Source organism: Malassezia pachydermatis (assembly GCF_001278385.1).
Source record: "Malassezia pachydermatis strain CBS 1879 chromosome Unknown scaffold1, whole genome shotgun sequence".
NCBI classification, from domain to species: domain Eukaryota; kingdom Fungi; phylum Basidiomycota; class Malasseziomycetes; order Malasseziales; family Malasseziaceae; genus Malassezia; species Malassezia pachydermatis.
Window position 1 is genome coordinate 1,074,991 of NW_017253138.1, and position 18,441 is coordinate 1,093,431.

The 18,441-nt window shown below is 54.6% G+C and overlaps 12 protein-coding genes across 12 annotated transcripts; 6 read left to right on the plus strand and 6 right to left on the minus strand.

Annotated features, from left to right (window-relative positions):
- Positions 1-198: 198 nt before the first annotated feature.
- On the plus strand, positions 199-660 carry Malapachy_3432 (cytochrome-c oxidase chain vi precursor; the record flags this gene model as incomplete). The annotated part of the gene is made up of 2 exons (XM_018137901.1): positions 199-295; positions 335-660. 2 exons carry the CDS (start codon positions 199-201, stop codon positions 658-660), a joined length of 423 nt encoding a protein of 140 aa, XP_017993748.1.
- A 67-nt stretch (positions 661-727) lies between these two features.
- Positions 728-1,153, minus strand: Malapachy_3488 (hypothetical protein; the record flags this gene model as incomplete). Its single annotated transcript, XM_018137956.1, has 2 exons — positions 728-984; positions 1,117-1,153. The coding sequence occupies 2 exons, from the start codon at positions 1,151-1,153 to the stop codon at positions 728-730; spliced, it is 294 nt and encodes a 97-aa protein (XP_017993473.1).
- Positions 1,154-1,225: 72 nt separating this feature from the next.
- On the minus strand, positions 1,226-3,185 carry Malapachy_3451 (abc1-ubiquinol--cytochrome-c reductase complex assembly protein; the record flags this gene model as incomplete). Its single annotated transcript, XM_018137920.1, has 3 exons — positions 1,226-1,546; positions 1,575-2,684; positions 2,712-3,185. 3 exons carry the CDS (start codon positions 3,183-3,185, stop codon positions 1,226-1,228), a joined length of 1,905 nt encoding a protein of 634 aa, XP_017993662.1.
- Positions 3,186-3,481: 296 nt separating this feature from the next.
- Malapachy_3427 (hypothetical protein) lies at positions 3,482-4,438 on the plus strand (the record flags this gene model as incomplete). Its single annotated transcript, XM_018137897.1, has 1 exon — positions 3,482-4,438. The coding sequence occupies one exon, from the start codon at positions 3,482-3,484 to the stop codon at positions 4,436-4,438; it is 957 nt and encodes a 318-aa protein (XP_017994145.1).
- A 144-nt stretch (positions 4,439-4,582) lies between these two features.
- Malapachy_3448 (actin actin-like protein) lies at positions 4,583-5,865 on the minus strand (the record flags this gene model as incomplete). The annotated part of the gene is made up of 4 exons (XM_018137917.1): positions 4,583-5,499; positions 5,527-5,730; positions 5,774-5,795; positions 5,824-5,865. The coding sequence occupies 4 exons, from the start codon at positions 5,863-5,865 to the stop codon at positions 4,583-4,585; spliced, it is 1,185 nt and encodes a 394-aa protein (XP_017993606.1).
- Positions 5,866-5,985: 120 nt separating this feature from the next.
- On the plus strand, positions 5,986-7,578 carry Malapachy_3473 (rna polymerase ii associated paf1 complex; the record flags this gene model as incomplete). Its single annotated transcript, XM_018137941.1, has 2 exons — positions 5,986-6,206; positions 6,234-7,578. 2 exons carry the CDS (start codon positions 5,986-5,988, stop codon positions 7,576-7,578), a joined length of 1,566 nt encoding a protein of 521 aa, XP_017993564.1.
- Position 7,579: 1 nt separating this feature from the next.
- Malapachy_3450 (pseudouridine synthase) lies at positions 7,580-9,111 on the minus strand (the record flags this gene model as incomplete). Its single annotated transcript, XM_018137919.1, has 2 exons — positions 7,580-8,965; positions 8,992-9,111. The coding sequence occupies 2 exons, from the start codon at positions 9,109-9,111 to the stop codon at positions 7,580-7,582; spliced, it is 1,506 nt and encodes a 501-aa protein (XP_017993663.1).
- A 123-nt stretch (positions 9,112-9,234) lies between these two features.
- On the plus strand, positions 9,235-10,761 carry Malapachy_3476 (tpr-like protein; the record flags this gene model as incomplete). The annotated part of the gene is made up of 1 exon (XM_018137944.1): positions 9,235-10,761. One exon carries the CDS (start codon positions 9,235-9,237, stop codon positions 10,759-10,761), a length of 1,527 nt encoding a protein of 508 aa, XP_017993561.1.
- Positions 10,762-10,809: 48 nt separating this feature from the next.
- Positions 10,810-12,548, minus strand: Malapachy_3457 (wd40 repeat-like protein; the record flags this gene model as incomplete). Its single annotated transcript, XM_018137926.1, has 2 exons — positions 10,810-10,846; positions 10,876-12,548. The coding sequence occupies 2 exons, from the start codon at positions 12,546-12,548 to the stop codon at positions 10,810-10,812; spliced, it is 1,710 nt and encodes a 569-aa protein (XP_017993656.1).
- Positions 12,549-12,644: 96 nt separating this feature from the next.
- Positions 12,645-13,511, minus strand: Malapachy_3485 (ctr copper transporter family protein; the record flags this gene model as incomplete). Its single annotated transcript, XM_018137953.1, has 1 exon — positions 12,645-13,511. The coding sequence occupies one exon, from the start codon at positions 13,509-13,511 to the stop codon at positions 12,645-12,647; it is 867 nt and encodes a 288-aa protein (XP_017993466.1).
- A 2,622-nt stretch (positions 13,512-16,133) lies between these two features.
- On the plus strand, positions 16,134-16,475 carry Malapachy_3480 (alpha beta-hydrolase; the record flags this gene model as incomplete). Its single annotated transcript, XM_018137948.1, has 1 exon — positions 16,134-16,475. One exon carries the CDS (start codon positions 16,134-16,136, stop codon positions 16,473-16,475), a length of 342 nt encoding a protein of 113 aa, XP_017993469.1.
- Positions 16,476-16,890: 415 nt separating this feature from the next.
- Malapachy_3428 (protein phosphatase 2a regulatory subunit pr55) lies at positions 16,891-18,394 on the plus strand (the record flags this gene model as incomplete). The annotated part of the gene is made up of 2 exons (XM_018137898.1): positions 16,891-17,251; positions 17,280-18,394. 2 exons carry the CDS (start codon positions 16,891-16,893, stop codon positions 18,392-18,394), a joined length of 1,476 nt encoding a protein of 491 aa, XP_017994146.1.
- Positions 18,395-18,441: the final 47 nt, after the last annotated feature.

An 18,441-nucleotide genomic window follows, 5' to 3' on the forward strand; every position in this document is an offset into this window, starting at 1 on the left:
GCGTGCAGCCAGCGACGGGCGGTCGCGTCGCGTCGAGCAGGCGAGCGAAGGTGCCTCGGAGGGCGTGTGCATGTACCTCCACTCTGCCACTTTTTTATTCACGTGACTTTGTAGGAGCGGCGGAGGTCGGGCCGTGGGTGTGCGCACACCCAGGGCGCGGATTTGCAAGCAAACCAGCGCTACCTCATTACAATCATCATGTCTGTTCTCACTGGTGCTTTCCGCGTTGCCGCCGTCTCGACGGGCGTGCGCGCAACCATGATGAAGCGTGCTGCCATGCCTGTGGCTATGCAGGGTATGTATAGTGACTTTGTGCGAAGGACTGACTGTTTAGTGCGCAACTACTCGGACCACTCGGAGACCTTTGAGGAGTTCAACGACCGCTACCTCAAGTTCTTTGAGAGCGTCGAGGACCAGTTCGAGGCCCAGCGTGGCCTGAACAACGCCTTTGCGCAGGACCTTGTGCCCTCGCCGGAGGTGATTGAGGCTGCTCTGCGTGCTGCTCGCCGCGTGAACGACTTCCCGCTCGCTGTGCGCGTGTTTGAGGGTATCAAGCACAAGGTTATGAACGAGAACCAGTACAAGCAGTACCTTGAGGTGCTCAAGCCAGTGCGTGAGGAGCTCGGTATCACGCTCAAGGAGGAGCTCTACTCGGCTTAATTCGGTTCTCCTTCCTATATATTCACCACTGTAGACCTGGAATCTTGCCATGGCTTACATGTTCTGACTACTTTTTCGTCTGTAGCTGCTTTTGCAAGGCCATGAACGCGGCCATGGAGGGGTCCATCCCTTCGGTGGAGTCGTTCTCCGCCTCGGCTCCGCTGCCCTCCGCCGCCGAGGGGAGGGGGCCTAATTGCTTCGTATCCCACTCCTTTTCTGTGATAGGGGGATCATACTGAGCCAATCGTGCGCGAATTTCGCGCATGGTTTCCTTGTGCTCGGTCACTTCGTCGGCGTACAGCGTATGCACACAATTGATGCAGCCTGTGCGTCAGTGAGGCCCTGGCACACGTACCAGACATGCAGCAATCTTCTGGGCGGGGCGGTGTGGGACGAAGAGGTACCCATACATCGCGCACACGCACCTCTCCCTCATGTGTTAAATCTTCCACATACTTGATTTCTTCGGGAACGCCCGGCCGTACACGGTCATACTTCAATGCTTGGTGGGACCATCGTTCCGACAAGTTTTTGCCAATGTCTACATGTGAGAACGACGGGAGAGTTACGCACGTCGGCGGGCCTGGGTATACAGTCGTGCAGAAGGCACACTGGGTGGGTATGGCGCCGTTACCTTCGCAAACAAATCGCGGCAGTTCACACTCGCCCCGAGACGCGAGCAAAGCAAAAACGCACCGCTCAGCTTGCGGTTCAACGAGTAGGTTTCCGGGGGCGGAGGGCGCTGGCGTTCACGCAGCATCAGTGGGATCTGCTCACGTACGCGGTCCGTGATTGTCTGCTTCGCAAACGGATACGGCACAGGCGCATCGGCACGGAATGGCTCCCCTAGTGCCAACATGGAATCCACATGCGCTGTACGCATGGCCTAGTTGTTAGTTGTGATGCACACATACCTCCGATTCTTCACCCGTCAAGTAGCCAATATCAATGCTCCATTGCTCACACAGCTCACGGTCGCCAGAGACAGCGGCACGAAGCAGGCCTAGCCACATGCGAATAAAGTGGTCCGTGTACGGCCGTGTGGCGCCGAAATCAATGAGCTGGATGGTTTGGCGGCCTTCGTGGTATAAAAAGTTGGTCCAATTCGGATCTGTTTGCATGAGGTGCCAGTCAAACAGCTCTCGCAAACTGAGCTCCATAATCGCAGAGGCAATACGATCCCTCGTGGCCTGATCCAAGCGCGAGGCCTGCGTCAATGGTCGTCCTCGCATAAACTCGGTGGTGAGCACACGCTTGGTCGACAAGGCACTGACGATGTCCGGCGCTTCGAAGGGCAGCGATTCGTTGCCGTCATGCTTCTTCGACGCTTGGAGGTGCTCGCGGAAGCGACGGCCCATCTCTGCCTCGCGCTCATAGTCGCATTCATCCTGCAACTCTTGCTGAAGCACCCGCACGGAGTTTTCTAAAAACAGACCTTTCGGAAGAAGCGAGGAGGCTAGAAACAGCCACTTGATGTTGGACAAGTCACTCGAAATCGAGTCGGCCACACCAGGGAACTGCACTTTCACAGCGACTCGCTGGCCGGCCAAGTGTGGCTGCGAAGGAAAGGGATCCGCCAGCACGGCGCTATGCACCTGCCCAATGGATGCAGCGGCAAACGGACGCTCATCAAACGATGCAAAGTTCGAGCGCCAATCCTCGCCGAGCTCTTGCGTCATCACTCGTTCCAATTGCCATTGGGGCATGTAATGTGCCGTATCTTGTACACGCAACAACACTTCTTCCACTTGCGGCGGCAGCATATGACTATCCTGGATCGACAGGAACTGGCCAAGCTTGAGCGCCGCGCCACGCATCGTGCTCAGCTTGTCGACCAAGCGATCGACATTGCGGGCTGACAGGAACACAGGCGCTGCAGCGCCTTCGGCCTCCGATGAAGTCGTGGCACGGCGCATATATTCACTGGCCGAGCCCCACGCAAGTCCGGCGCCAAGGCTGCCATAATGCAACAGTCGTCCAATGCGCGAAGAGGGAACTCGCGTCGCCCGAAGTGGCTTGGTACGCTACAAGTCAGTCATGGGCATACATACCTCGTTGGTCGCATCGTACTCCTCCAGGGGCAATGGCGGTGTGTCAGAAGTAGCATGCGCAGGTGTCGGTACCGTCGATGGTGTCGCTGACACGGTCGGCATAGGCTGCACAGTCTGTACAGGCTGCTCGGGCTGCCCTGGCCGTGCGTCGTGGATCGGCACCTCTGCCGCCGGTGTGGATGTCGTTTGGGATGCCGGTGGCGTGCTAGCAGTGTGAACCATGGAAGGTGGCTCCTCGTCTGTGCGCACTGTGGTACGGTGCTCCTCTGTGGGGGGCATTGCTACTGTGCTACGCATAGGCTGCTGCGGCGCAGGGGCCGAGGCCTGCGTCTCGGGCGTCCGCTTCGTGGGCCATGGCTGCGACGTGTGCGGTACAATACGGCGTGGAAGGAGCACAGCCTCTCCTAATGAAATGATGGCCTGTGTCACCACAGCCATATCGGTCCATGTCACCGAGGGACGGGGGGGACGCATGGTGCCCCGCTTTCTCACGAAGACAAGAAAAAGCCCCGGCGGTGTCACAGATCGAGGGCCCTGGCTGTCACGCACGCTCGTGCGTGACAGCCCACGTGGCACTGTGGACGTGCGGCGGCAGGCAGGTAGGCTTGGAGTTTTATCTCCGTCCCCCGGACGTAAGCGCACAGCGAAGCGCCGATGGCACGGCGCCACAAAATGAAAGTGACCACATAAAAAGGGCCGTGCTTCCGACACGTCTGGGTTGGATGCGATTCCTGCTATTATTAATTATCGCACTCACTCACTTGTATACCATGTCTGTTCCCCAAGTATCGCGTCGTGTTGTCCAGAAAGTCTTTGCTGCTGAGCAGAGCGATGGTGTCGGTGTGCGTCTGCGCCGTGCGATCGGCAACCGCCAACTGCGCAACTTGACGCCGTTCCTTATGCTCGACCACTTTACCATCACACCTGGCTCGGGTTTCGCGGACCACCCTCATCGTGGTCAGACGACTGTGACGTACATGTTCGACGGCTTCGTCGAGCATGAAGATTTTGCTGGCCACCGCGGCGTTATTGGCCCTGGCGACATCCAGTGGATGTGTGTCGGTCGTGGTATGGTCCACGCCGAGATGCCAAAGCACAAGGACGACAACGGCAACCCACTGCCGAACCCTGTGGGTATGCAGTTGTGGCTCGACCTGCCCAAGTCTGCCAAGTACGTTGAGCCGTCGTACCAGGAGCTGCGCAGTGCCGAAATGCCGCACCAGCACCCGCGTGACACAGAGCCCGCGGAGACGGAGGGCAAGGGCTGGGAAATCAAGATCATTGCCGGCCGTAGTCACGGTGGCGAGTCGCCTGTGAAGTGGCCGCAAGGCGCCGGCTGCTGGTTCATGGACATCAAGCTCGACCCGCAGGGCTGGGTGTTCCAAGAGCTGCCCAACGGCTGGAACACCATCCTGTACCTGGTTGGTGGCACAGTGACGGTCGGCGACAAGGACGCCGAGTACAACCAGTACGATACGCTGGTGCTCACGACGCCGTCGGATGTCAATGGTCAGGACGGTGTGCGCATTACCAACCCTACGGACAAGCCGGCACGCGTCATCCTGATTTCGGGCGAGCCGATGAAGGACCGTGTCGTGCAGTACGGTCCGTTTGTGCTGAACTCTGAAGAGGAGGTGTACAAGGCGATTGAAGACTACCAGCTCGGCAAGAACGGCTTTGAGCGTGCGCCGCATTGGCAGTCGGAGATCGCCAAAGGGTTTCGCTAAGCGGGGTGGACACCCGTTCAGCCTCGTTTCGCCACATGTCATCGTGCAGGGCGTCTTGCTACTGCTTGTCGCCTACCTTGTCTTGGCCCATAGATCATAGGCATGAGATGTCATCATGTATTCTACGATGTATATATATATGACTTACGCATGGCGACCCAGGCGATCCAATGCACGTGGGCCCTGCTCGTACCATTCGCTGCGGCTGATCCAGAAACTATCGCGGTTCTTCATAATGTCCGCCAGGACCGCACCGCCAAGGAAGACCATATGCTTACGACGCGGCGGGTCCTCAATACGAATCTTAAAGTTCGCCAGGCGCGAGCCATCACCATGCAGCACACGAGAGAGGTACAGCTGCTTCATCTCCTTTTCCAGACGACTGGGAAGGCCAGGGTACATGCTGCTACCGCCACTTAGCACAATGTGTTTGTACAATTCAGGACGCACATCCACTGCCGCCGTCTGAATCGTCTGGAAAAGCATTTCGGAGACACCAGGCTGCTCCAACCCAATCAGATGCGGCTGGAACAAGCACTCGGGCGCCTCAAAGCGTTCCGAGCCCACCTTGATTACACGGCCATCAGGCAGTGTGTATGTCTCCACGAGGGACGTCGTTTCATCTGCCAGGCGCTTGTCGAGGTCCAAGTCGTAGCTCACATAGCACAGTTTCTCTTTGATCTGGCGCACCGTCTCGAAATCTGCTGTACGATTGAATGCATAGCCACGCAGTAAGAGCAGTTTGATAAGGTGGCGCGTCACATCGCGGCCAGCCACGTCCAGACGTCGCGTCAAGTGTGGCATCGCAAAGCCCTCGTACACAGGCACAATGTGCGTCACACCATCACCACTATCCACAACCACACCCGTCTGCAGACCCTGAGCATAGAGAGTCAGAACGGCCTGGATGGCAACGTAGACACCATCAAAGCCGTACTCTTCAAACATGATGCGACACATTTCCTCGCGGTTCTTTTTCGGATTCATCGGTGGCTCTGTGAGCAAGATTTTGCGGCCCCGAGGATCAATACGAAGCTTTTCATCAAACGTGTAGTTCCACACTGAGGTGAGTCTTCTTCATGACGTACCATGACGCATATCTTCAAAGTCTTTGACGATGCCGTGCTCCATCGGCTGCGAGACTTGCAGGTACGTGCGCACCGCCTCTGCTTCGTCACCTACCATCAGATCCTTGATCTCCACACCCGACGCAGAGATTGCATCGCGTTCTTCCGTACGCAGAATCGGTCGGCCTACAATGGAGGGGAACACATGATCCGGGAAATTCGAGCCTGAACGGTTGGTTAGTGCCATTCGTTCGTCGTGCCTGCCTACCTGCATAGCCCACTTTGACAAACTGGACGGTGAGTCGTGTAGATACGTACGCCTGTACCATTGTCCACAACCAAAGGACGTTCGTCAGCCATGGTTGAGTTGCTCGTGGGGTAGGTACGCCTGCCGCGCCGATGCACGGGCGTGACGGCAGCCCCCTCGCCCACCCTCTTCGCACGTGGTCTCCACGTGTTGGTTGGTCCCCTGCCACCACCATGTCAGACGGCCTGGACGATGAGCTGATCGCGCTTGTGGGGGAAGACGCGTCGAGTCCCCCTGCGCGTGCGCACTCGCCGAGCACGGGCAAGTCACATCGTCGGTCTGCATTGCTGTCCGACCTGTCCTCCGATGAGGACGCGTCCGGGGACGATGACAAAGAAGAGAGAAACCCGTACCCCCTCGAGGGCATATACAAGGACGAGGACGATCGTGAATGGTATGTCTAATGTGCTCTTACAGACAGGCTCCTGAGCATGAATGAATTAGAACGTGAAGATGTCCTTTCACAACGTCGCGATGAAATCTCACGACGACAACAGCAGGCCCAGCTTGCGGCAATGGTTCGCTCTCAGCAAGCTGCTGCCGGTAAGACGCGTCGCACCTCGCAGAAGAAGACCAAGATGACCGCCGATCAGCGTGCGAAGCGACGCAGCGCGGATGCCCGGCGCGAGTTGGAAGACTTAGCGGATCCGTTCGCCGAGGATACAGACGAGGAGGATGTGTTCCGTGAGTCGGACGACGACGACGACGACGACGCGGCGCCGTCACAGGCACGCCGTCGGCCTACGTCTACCAAGGCTGACAAGCTCTCAGAGCTGCGTCGGAAGCGCCAGGAACGCGCTCATGGCGTCTCATCGCGTGCTGATGTGAGTGACGACGACGAGCCACCGCCACGTCGACGCCGACGTCGTGCGTTGGATAGCGACGATGACTATGCGAGTGAGTCGGATTACGAGCCATCGTATACGTTGCGTCGATCCCGTGGCGAGCCTGCGATTATGACGGCGACCAGCGATGAGCCGCCATCGTTGGCCTTGCTCAACTCGGTCCGTCTGGGCCGCGACGAGCTGGAGCGATTGTTATTCCTCCCGAACGGCAAAGACTTGGTGCGTGGGTGCTTTGTGCGATGCTCCTGGGGTATGCGTGAGAAACGCGAAGGTGGAAAGGAGCATGTATACCGTGTGCATCAAATTACCGATGTACAACAGCGCGAAAAGTACTATGATGTTAGCACGGACCATGCAGGTCGGTGGATGAACAGCTACGTCTCTTTCCGATGGGGCGGCAAGGATCACAGTGTGGACTTGCGGCCCCTGAGTACGCAAGTGATTAGCGACTCAGAACGGCAGCGCTGGATCGCTGCGGCAGGGCCGGACGCCAAGTTCCCCAGCACGGAGGCCATTCAAGCTAAGCATCAACAATTGGAAGCTGCGTTGACGACGCCTCTCACGGAGGACGACGTGAAAAAGATCCTGCTTCGCAAGCGTGAGCTACGAGAAGCTGCACATGCCAGTGGCTATGGCCATGCTGCTGCACACGCTACGACGTCCACAGCGTCGTCCCGCTTCGACGAGCACACTATGGCACAAATAAATGAGCGCAATCGCAAATTGGATCGCGAGCGTATCCAGGAAGCCGAACGACGTGCAGCGCGGGCCAAGAAAGCCGCAGCGTTGTCGTCATCATCGTCGTCTGCCCCGCAGGCCCCTGTGGACACCGATCCTGCCCAGGTCTCTGCTGCGCTGGCCTCTGCGCCCTCTGGGACGGCCATTGTGCCTACGATTGATGTGGACTTGGGCGACTTTTAATTTACGCATCGTCGTCAGCTGCACCGGCGCCCTCTACATCGCTATCACTCTCCATGCTGCCGTCATGGCCATTCGACGTGGCTTTCGGCTGACCACCTGGAGCTCGGCGCTGCTCACCGACCTTGAGGATCGCACAATCTGGAATCGTGCCTTGCGGGTTCAAAAACTCAAAGTCTGGGCCCACAAACACGTCTAAATAGTTGAGCCACTTGGCGAATTCCGATGTGTCTTCCTCCGTCTGGAAGATCTGATTGTAGATGTGCGTCTGCTTGAACGCCTGCATCTGTGCCTCAAACTCTTTGTAATCCACAAACTCACGTCGGCCACTCTCTGCATCCGGCGGCAGGGGCTTGCCTGTCGCCTGCCGTGTAGCGATCATGCGATCAATACGCTCGTTGTTGTTCTTCACTTTGAGATTGTACCCACCAAAGTACGGCTCGACAAGCAACAGACCCAAGCCTGGCGCTTTCGGCACGTGAATGCGTGCGGGGCCATACGTCTGCGCAACCAGCGAGGCGGGGGCATTGGTACGACCAATCAGGACCAACAACCCAATCATCTTGCGGATCTGATGGAGCATGAACGACTGGCCATGGAACTGCACCGAGACCCATTCTGTGCCGTGAATTAAGCGCGGTTCTGAGATGGTGAGCTTCTTCATCACGCGGTAGGCACTTCGATCCCGGAAATCCTTGCCGATCGTGTAGTTATGAAAGTTGTGCGAGCCCGTATACTGGTCAAATACGCGGCGTACGCGCTCCAAGGCCTCATTGTCAATTCGCCACGCTCGCTTCGCGAGCATGTCCTGTGCAAAGTCGGCGTCCACACCTTGTGAACGCCAGAAGGGATGATTGAGCATACTGTTCTCCTTGATCTGTGCATCGTCCCAAGGCAGTACGGGCGTCCCATCTTCGTTGGTCGGCGTTTCGGCTTCCCCTGTGTTCAAGCGACGAAGCATCTTCCACATCGAGCTAAATGGCTTGGGCGGAATAAACACGTACGTAGGCAAAAGGTACTCGTACAAACGCGAGTCGCAGCTTGTACGTGCATTAAAGGCACTTTGCACGCGACGCATACCCCAAATACGAATCTGTTCAGGAAGGAGCGTATTGACATATTGGCCGAGGGTCTGGCCCTCTGGCAAGTTCGGGGGTTCAAGGATCAGTTTGAGCGTCAGCAGGTTGCCTGCCGCATGCACGCCACGGTCTGTACGGGCTGCACGCTGGAGCTGCACCTTGTTGGGGTTCACGGCGTTGTCTTTGGACACAGCACCAGCGCGACAGAACGCATCGAAGATATCGCCTTCGATCGTTTTCACGCCAGGGTTCACTTGCAGACCAGAGTAGTCGGATCCACAGTAGCCAAAGAAGATGGCGACTTTGCGTTTCTATGGTCAGTGTGCGATATACGTACGGCGAGTCGTGTCGTAGATGGATCCTCTGCCTCGGACTCGGTACGTGCGGCTTTCACTTCACGCCCGTCCGACGTCTCGGACACGGACGCTGGCGCGCCGCGCTTCTCTGCCGTGCCCATCGCACCAGCAAAAAAAGAGTGGAGGGGGCAGGCAGCGCGTGAGGGGTCCGTTGTGTGTGTTTCATTGCACGTGACAGAAGAAGAGAGAGAACGAGCACTGGAAAAACGACGTGAGCGTCTGCCATGTCCGCTGCTGAGGAGGCCAAGCAGCGCGGTAACGAGCTTTTCAAGAGCGGAAAGTTTCGTGATGCCATCAATGCCTACACGGAGGCAATTTCGCACGATACCAGCAATGCTGTGCTTCTGCTGAACCGCTCAGCGGCCTACATGGCGCTAGGTGACTACAAGCGTGCGTTGGCAGACAGCGAGAAGGCCGTGCAGATGCAGGCGCCAGAGCCCAGTGCGAAGGCTTTGCTGCGTATGGCCAAGTGCCTGCTAGGTCTAGGCCGTCATAAAGATGCTGTAGCCGCCTTGCAGCCTATGCTCTCGACGCACGCAGGCACGAGTGCCGAGCAAGCGCAGGCGAACGAAGTGCAGGATCTCGCCCAACAGATGGAGCGACATCTTGTTACGTTGGAGGCGTACAAGAAGGAAAAGAACTGGACGTTGGCGAGTATCGCCTTGGACCAAGCGCAGGGCGTGATGAAACTGACCGACGCTTCATCGCCGCATGACTGGCAGCTGCTGCGAGCGATGCTGATGCTTCAGCGTGGCCAGTTGACGCAAGCGCATTCGCTCGCGATGGACATGTACCGAGCGAATCCTTCCGATACGGACGCGCTGCTGCTCGGCGCGCGTGTGACGCTTGCGAACAATGACGTCGCAAAGGCCGTGCAGCAAGCGCAGGCCGCGCTACGTTCCGATCCTGATCGATCAGACGCCAAGATCTTCCTCCGCAAATGCAAGCAGCTAGCATCGTTGAAAGATGAGGCGAACAATGCGTTTAAGGCGAACCAGTCGGAAGAGGCCCTAGCCAAGTATGCACAAATCCTGGAACTGGCCGACCAGGACAAGGAGACGGATGGCGAGGCAAAGAAGTTCAAAGCAGTGATCTACTCGAACCGCGCTATCCTTTTGAGCAAGCTTTCGCGATACCAAGAGTCTATCCATGACTGTACCAAGGCGCTGCAGCTCGATCCAGGCTTCGTCAAGCCGCTCAAAACTCGTGCGCGTGCGTACCAGTCGAGCGAGCAGTACGAAGAAGCTGTGCGTGACTTTAAGCGCGCGGTGGACGAGAGTGTTGGTACGGCTGAGCATGATGCGCTGCGCCGCGAATGCCGTCGGTGCGAAGTGGAGCTGAAGCGCAGCAAGAAGGTGGACTATTACAAGATTCTTGGCGTGCCCAAGACGGCGACCGAGACAGAAATCAAAAAGGCGTTCCGCAAAGAGTCGCTTAAGCACCACCCTGATAAGGGCGGCGACGAAGAAAAGTTTAAGATGTGCAATGAAGCGTATTCTATTCTCTCTGATGAACAAAAGCGTCGTCGATACGACTCAGGTGTCGATGATATGGACGACATGGATATGGGTGGCGGCATGGGCGGCTTCAGTGGCTTCGGCGGTATGGGCGGTATGCATGGCGTCAACTTGGCCGACTTGTTTGGTGCGCAGTTCGCCAACTTTGACATGGGCGGCAGCGCCAGCGGCGGCAGCCATACCTATACCCACCACCATCATTACGCGCCAGGCTCCGGCTTCCGATTCGGCTAAGCAATAGGACGCAGCGAAATCATATCAATGGCACACTTACCATGCCGCTTACATAGTACAATGCAGGTATCTTCCACGAACCGTACTGTCCATACAGCTTCACTGGGCTCACACATAGTCCGAAGGAACTGGCCCGTTTGCGCGTCCCACAACTTGACCAGGCCATCGGAGCCGCCTGTAACGAGGTGGGCGCCACGAAGCTGCAGTGTCGTAACGCCACTATCGTGCGCACAAACGCGATAAAGGCTCTCAAACGTACGCATGGAGTACACAATCACACGTCCATCACTGCTGCCCGTCGCTAGAATATCGTCTTGCAAATGCAGCTGCGCCACCACATGGGTATATCCTTGGAACACTGCGAGACATGTGCCTCGTTGTGCATCCCACACACGTACCGTTGAATCGGAGCTGCCTGTGACGACGTGCGTGCCATTAAATGCAATCGCATAGATTTGCAGTTGGTGGCCCTTCAGCACATGTAAGCATTGGCCGGTGCGCCAATTCCACAAGCGGCATGTAAAGTCGTAACTGCCACTCGCTACCATATCACCGTACACGGCCATACACCGGACGGAGTGCTGATGCCCTGCCAAGACATGCCGAACTCGACCTTGGGCCAGGTCCCACACCCGCAAAGTACCATCGCGTGAGCCTGTAATGGCCACTGGCTCCTGTGCAACCACTTGTACACACCGAATGGTCGATGTGTGCCCTTTCAGCGTTTGCTCACACACACCTGTCGACATGTTCCATACACGCAGACTTCGATCCGACCCGGCGCTGATCAAACGCGTATCTGGCTGACCCCATCCCAACGTACTGGCACAGGCCATGTCTGTGGGATCGCACTGCTGTGCCACATGCATCGCATCTTGTACAGAAAGACCTCCTCGAGAGACCAAGGCCAGCTGAGCACTGGGCCTCTTATCCCTATGTGTCTGGACGAGACTGGTATCCTCGCGACGATTTTCTTTGCCTGTCGGCCGCTGCGTGCCTGTGGCCAGCATCAGGCACCATACGCCACTGTCATGCCCATGTAGTGTATGTATGAGACGTCCCGACTGAATATGAAAGGCGTAGATTGTACTGTCTGTCATCCCAGCCACCACCCAATCCTGATCCATCGCACAGCATGTGAGCGCAAGACGCCGATTGGGGTCAGGATCGGCATCAGCTAGCTCACTCGTCACATACGAGCTAAGAAGACGTCCGCCCTTCCGCCAATTGCGCTCCGTCATATAACATAGGCGGAAATAGTCTCGCAGCATCACACTCGCCGAGTTCGTGGTCGGCGGCAGTTCGCCAGCACTTGCAAAGAAGGAGCGACGACGCCGACGTTTGGCCTGGGTCATAGGGTCCACCACATCCTCCGTGCTCCCCTCATTCGTATGTGGGATCAAACTTTGGATCATCCAACGTAGGCGCGAAGGTGTATGATACGCGTAGCGAACACATAGAAAACCCCACAGGTACTCGTCCGTAGCAAGCCGATGCCATGTACGGCTCACCGCAGAGGCGCGCACAAGAGATGTGGGCTCCTCTAAGTACGTGAGGATATATAGCGCCACTTCCATAGGAAGACGCTCTAGAAAATCGACTTTCAGTCGTGGTATAATACTCTCCTCCAACTCAGACAGCTCTCGAACATTGCACTCACGAACCAGCGCGGAGAGAAATTCTCTTCGCTCTGTAGGTGACAGAGTATGAAAACCCTGTAATAGCCCTGCTATAGGCGGCAAGGTTTCCGACATCATCGCATCTGCCGCCGCAGCTGATGACTCCATGATGCGACGCGTCTCGCTCTTATTAGCAGTGTGGCACGCTCAGCAAATGTGTGTGTCTATGATGACTAAAACAAAACTGGGAGTCCCTATCGCCCTCTAATGCAAAAGGGGGGCCACAGGCAACGCGTCGAGCCGCTCTGGCTGGTTGGCTTGGGCGGTGGTAGCCTCTGCCGTGTTCACTGGGTTCCTTGCCATGTTGCATGCGGAACCACTTAGAGGAGCTGTTCCTAGCGTGTCCCACGTAGAGGCAAAGTATCCAATCATAGAGCCAAGAATAATAGACAGAAGGATATAACCGTTATAGTACATCGCGAAAAGCATCAACAGGTACGCACTGGTGAATTGAATAGCATGGAATAGCGAGCGAATTATTTGCTGTTGAAGCGTTGGACGAAGACGTAGGGCCCGAGGCATTGGACTGTTTTGGATACCAAGCACGCTTGAAAATACGTTTGCTGGGAAAGCGCGAGAGTCGGTACGGTCGATTTCCGCACGCTCTTCATCATACAAAAGATTTTGGATCTCCTGATAAGCGAGCCACTTCTCCGATGGGCTCGCCTGCGAGCGCAAAATGTCTTGGGAAGCTTGAGCAATAATGTGACGATCGTATTCACGCGCCCAGCGGCGAATACATTCTGTCAAAATAACCCAGAACGCAATACCAATGCAGGTACCAGCGAACTGTGCCTCTGTCGAGATTCTCCAGGAACGAGTAAGGAAGCAGCTGCCAATTGTATTCCAATTGCCAAGCATGCTCATCTTGCAGGACATGCCGTCCTCACCGCCCATACCTCCCATGCCTCCCATGTCGCCCATGTCGCCCATGCCTCCCATGCCTCCCATGCTGCCCATACCGTCCATACCGTCCATACCGTCCATACCACTCATGCTACTCATACCACCAGAGTGGCTCATACTCATGGCGCTCATAGGTGCCATCGTGCTTGCGGCCGTCATGGCCATGCTGGCAGTAGTGGCAGCAATAGATGACATACTCATTTGTGGCATGCCAGGCATTGAACTCATACCCGCCATGGACTCCATGACGATAAGGAAGAAGTGTGAGAGGCGAGAACCAATTTCTTAGCGCGTTATTACTTCGGCCTCTTTCCGGAGAGTTTTTTATCTTCCTAGCGGCTGCATCTCTGCCTCTCCGGCCTCCCCTATTACCACGTGGCGCTAATTGAGCACGCTCTTGCATGCTGTTTCGACACGTCTGGCATACGGTTCGTGTTGCATGTCGTACGGCATCGCCTAGCGTATCATTGGTACCAAGACGAAGTATGCGTACTGCCGCTCCGTATGGCTCATGGACCTCTCCTATTACTACCGATGTGATAACGAAAAGTGGAACAGTTCTCGGCGAACTAGCCGCATATGGGTCATGGGCTGTGTATACCATCACCAAGCCCGAGGATCGAGGCCGTACCTCACTAGCATGCAAAGACAGTCATGACCCTAATGCACCAGAAGTGATCTGTACAACAGAAACTCTAGGCTCTGTCCGTTCTAGTGTACATGAATATGGCGGCGGTGCTTTTGCCGTATCACCGCAAGGCTATGCTGTGTTCACTCATCAGGCCCAACGCGCCTTTGGTGTAAGCATCATGGACATGCGAACGAAACAAGTCAAGAATCTGGTTCCTCTGACGCCTATGAAACGCTATGCGGATTTTGGACCACATCCGACCGACGCCACTTTCATGGTTGCTGTGGAAGAAGACCATTCCAACCCCCAGCCCAAAGAGGTGCGGAATCGTCTTGTATGCTTCTCAGGTTCATCTGTGCATGTATTAGATGAGTCGCACGACTTTTATGCGTATCCACGAATCTCCCCCGATGGCTCCATGGTTGCTTGGGTGACATGGGATCATCCATCTATGCCGTTTTGGTCTTCTCAGTTATGGGTCGCATCCATCTTACCTGGTCCTTCTCCTCGTCTCTCCGCACCACACTGTATTGCTGGTGGATCTGGTATCGTTGCACAACAACCTATCTGGGTACATGGGGAGAAAAGCACGTTGCTGTATACCCAAACACAGGCAAACGATGCTGATATTTATGAAGTTCGTTTGACGTCACATCATGATTCTATACAAATATGTCAATTGAATCGTGTTGCGTCAAAACCTCTCCCTCCGCAACGAGATGTGCAGCCGCCATTGTGGAATTTAAACATGTACGTTTCATTTATACTTACTCAGATCATCTATGGTGACACTATCTCATCGTCACATTGTCTATGTGGAAAGTGCCGATGCCCAGGATTCTTTGGTTTTACTAGACCGTGGTACTAAGATGCGCACGTATTTGGATCTACCATGGACACAATTCTCGCAATTGCGGGTATCCTCGTCCCACCTCCTATGCTTAGCCAGCAACGCAACGTCGCAGACAACTATGCTGTCGATCGATATGAGTAAAGCCATGCAAGGCCTATCAAACATGCCATCTGTTCAAATTCTTCGCTCTGTGGCCGAGACACCGATCCCGGAGTCTTATATCAGTGTGCCTGAGCCGATATCATTTCCGACGCAACTCCCAAATGGCCAAGAGAGCCTAGCTCATGGATTATACTACCCGCCTACTAACCCTGCATTTGAAGGACCTAGTGGAACTCTGCCTCCTTGTCGTATTATGGCACACTCTGGACCAACCTCTCGCGCAGCTTCTGTACTTGACTTATCTGTTCAATATTGGACGACCAGGGGCTGGGCTGTTTGCCTCGTAAATTTTGGCGGCAGCACAGGATATGGTTATGAATACATGCAACGCTTGAATGGACACTGGGGCGATATGGATGTTCGAGATTGTGTAGCAGCGGCTGCCTATTTAGGTGGAAATGACCCACCTTGGACCATGACCGGAAAGTCATCTACGCCGCCTAGGGGGTTGGAGGAGCGGAACGACCCAGATGGTACGCGTATAATGACCTTCTACCGTACGGAACCGTCGTCCCATGTAACTGATCTCTGGATACCTACTTTCGTCGGCTTCCTTGGATATGGGCTGTTATATGCCCTGAATCCATTTGTCGGTCTCTCCACGATGGGTCTCATGGCCGCAAGCTCTACAATCTCCTTGGGGCTGTACCTATACCGTATTTTGTTCCGTATTCAGTCGGAGTCAATCCGAGTCATGCCGGGCTTAGGTGTCCAACTGGAAACGAATCGTGGTTTATCTCTTGCGCCTCGCACTCGAGGTTATTTGGAGGTATCTACCTCACGCACATTTATTCCTCGTGATACCATTTTGGACTTCTTTATGTTGGAGGTGTTGCAATGGTGGAAAGTACAAGACTATGCAGTCCTTGCTACATCGTCTGCTACAAAGAAAGAAGGACTAAAAATTGTATTCCCATCTCTTCTTCCTCGTCGGGAAGTGTATCTTTATACTTACCGACGTCTGTATCATACTATGCTAGGGACGACGTCTTCCACTAAACCACTACCTCGCGTGGATGCAACGAAGATCTGTCTCAGTGGAAGGTCTTCAGGAGGGTATACTGTACTCTGTGCCGTAACGTCCTATCCCGGTGTGTTTTGTGCCGCGGCAAGCACGTATGGTATCGCTGATATATTTAGCATGGCGGAAGAGACGCACAAGTTTGAGCTACATTACACATCTGGATTGATTGGTGGTACTCAGGATGAAATCCCTGACGTGTACAAAGCCCGAAGTGCAATCTATCATGCGGACTCCATCCGTACCCCACTTTTGCTCATGCATGGTGATCAAGACAATGTTGTGGCTCCTTCTCAGAGCCGATCTATGGCAAAGACTATTGAACAAAATGGTGGGTGTGTTCGCTATATCGAATATGAAGGCGAGGGACATGGCTTCCGTCAGGTTAGCACTCGATGCAAGGCCCTCGAAGCCGAATTTGAATTTTTCCAAAAGGCTGCGCACTCGGTCCGTTCACCGTAATTTTCGCGAAGAAACGCGTTTGCTGGCACACCCATCCATAGGAGATTTGTCATCCATCTGGACCGTGCGCGGAATTGCTGAGGGCGCCAGACGGACTTGTTGCCTCGGTATTCCTTGTATAACAGGCACCCAACCTGCCAAAAAAACATCGCAATCTACAATAATAGCTACATACATAACTATCATCCTCTTGTACTTCTCCAAAGGCCTTGCATTTGGGTCCCTTGGGGCATCGTTTCTTTATCGGCTCCTCGTGTGCCACTTCATGAGATCGCTATCACGTGATAGATACTGGAGGAATCGGGCAGCCTTCCGTGCAAAAGGCAACGTCTCGACAGCAATCTCCCAACAGCCCCTTGGAACGGCTGTCAAGACACAAGAAAAGAAACTCTGACGGACTAACAGAGGAGCCACGATGGATCGAAACGGTTCTTCTTCCGGTTCATCTTCCGGTGGCTGGCGGTTCGCCCAGTGTTTTGGTGACAAAGGAGATATCGACGACATTACTGAAGCTGATATCATCTCCACGGTTCAATTTGATCCCACAGGTGACTACCTCGCTACGGGTGATAAGGGAGGTCGAGTTGTCATGTTTGAGAGAAGCGACTTGAGTGGTTCAGGTCGGAAGCAAGGGTGCGAATATCGCTTCCACACTGAGTTCCAGTCGCATGAGCCAGAATTCGACTATCTCAAGTCTCTCGAGATTGAAGAGAAGATCAATCAGATTTGCTGGTGCAAGCGTCAAAATGCTGCGCATATGCTTCTAAGCACGAATGGTATGTCTTCAGTATAACTGACGAGTAGACAAAACTATCAAGCTCTGGAAGGTCTTTGACAAGCCATTAAACGGTGTGGCTGAGGGAAGTTTAGCGACAGGTGAAGATCCTTCGGCCTTGCTCATGTCTAGCGCGTCGCATGGAGAGGACAAGCCAGGGAACACCATAAACCCGAGCTTACTCAAGCTTGGCCAGCCCAACTCTGGTCTCCTTACCCCTAACCTCTCCCAAGCGCAGTCCCGCTTACTCCGCCTACCCCGCCTTGTGTACCATGACACTATTGTGGCTGCAGTCCCACGAAAAATATATGCCAACGCTCATGCCTATCACATTAACTCTCTTTCGGTTAATTCGGATGGCGAGACATACATTAGCGCTGACGACTTGCGCATCAACCTTTGGAACTTGGGTATCAGTGACCAAAGCTTCAACATTGTGGATATTAAGCCCGTGAATATGGAAGAACTCACAGAAGTGATTACGGCAGCTCAGTTCCATCCTGTACACTGCAACGAGCTTGTGTATTCCAGCTCGAAAGGCACCATTAAACTGGCGGACATGCGTGAATCCGCTCTTTGTGACCGCCATGCGAAGCTATTTGAGGAGGAGGAAGATCAGGCTAATCGTTCCTTTTTCTCTGAGATTATTAGCAGTATCTCTGATGTCCGCTTCAGCCACGATGGTCGTTATATCCTTTCGCGTGATTATCTCACCTTAAAGGTCTGGGATGTGAAGATGGAATCTCAGCCTCTTGCTACCATCCCTATCCATGATTACCTTCGTCCCAAACTTTGTGATCTATATGAAAACGACTGTATATTTGACAAGTTTGAGGGTATTTGGGGCCCTAAGGACTCGACGATTCTGACAGGTAGTTACAGCAACTACTTCCATCTGGTGGACTGGGAAAGGGATTCCAGCATTGTGCTTCAAGCTGACAAGTCAGCCTTCAAGTCAAAGAAACTGGCGGCCATGCATAAGCCGGGCAACAAGGGTCATGGTATGGGCTCTGTCAATGCAAACAATGTGGACTTCAACAAGAAAATTCTTCACGCGAGCTATCATCCTCAGGAGGATACGATCGCGATTGCTGCTACGAACAACCTGTTCATCTTTTCCGCGAACGGAACTTCGAGTTCATAGTAGACTATGTCGTGTACAAACACGAGAGCAGCATATGCATTTAGTTA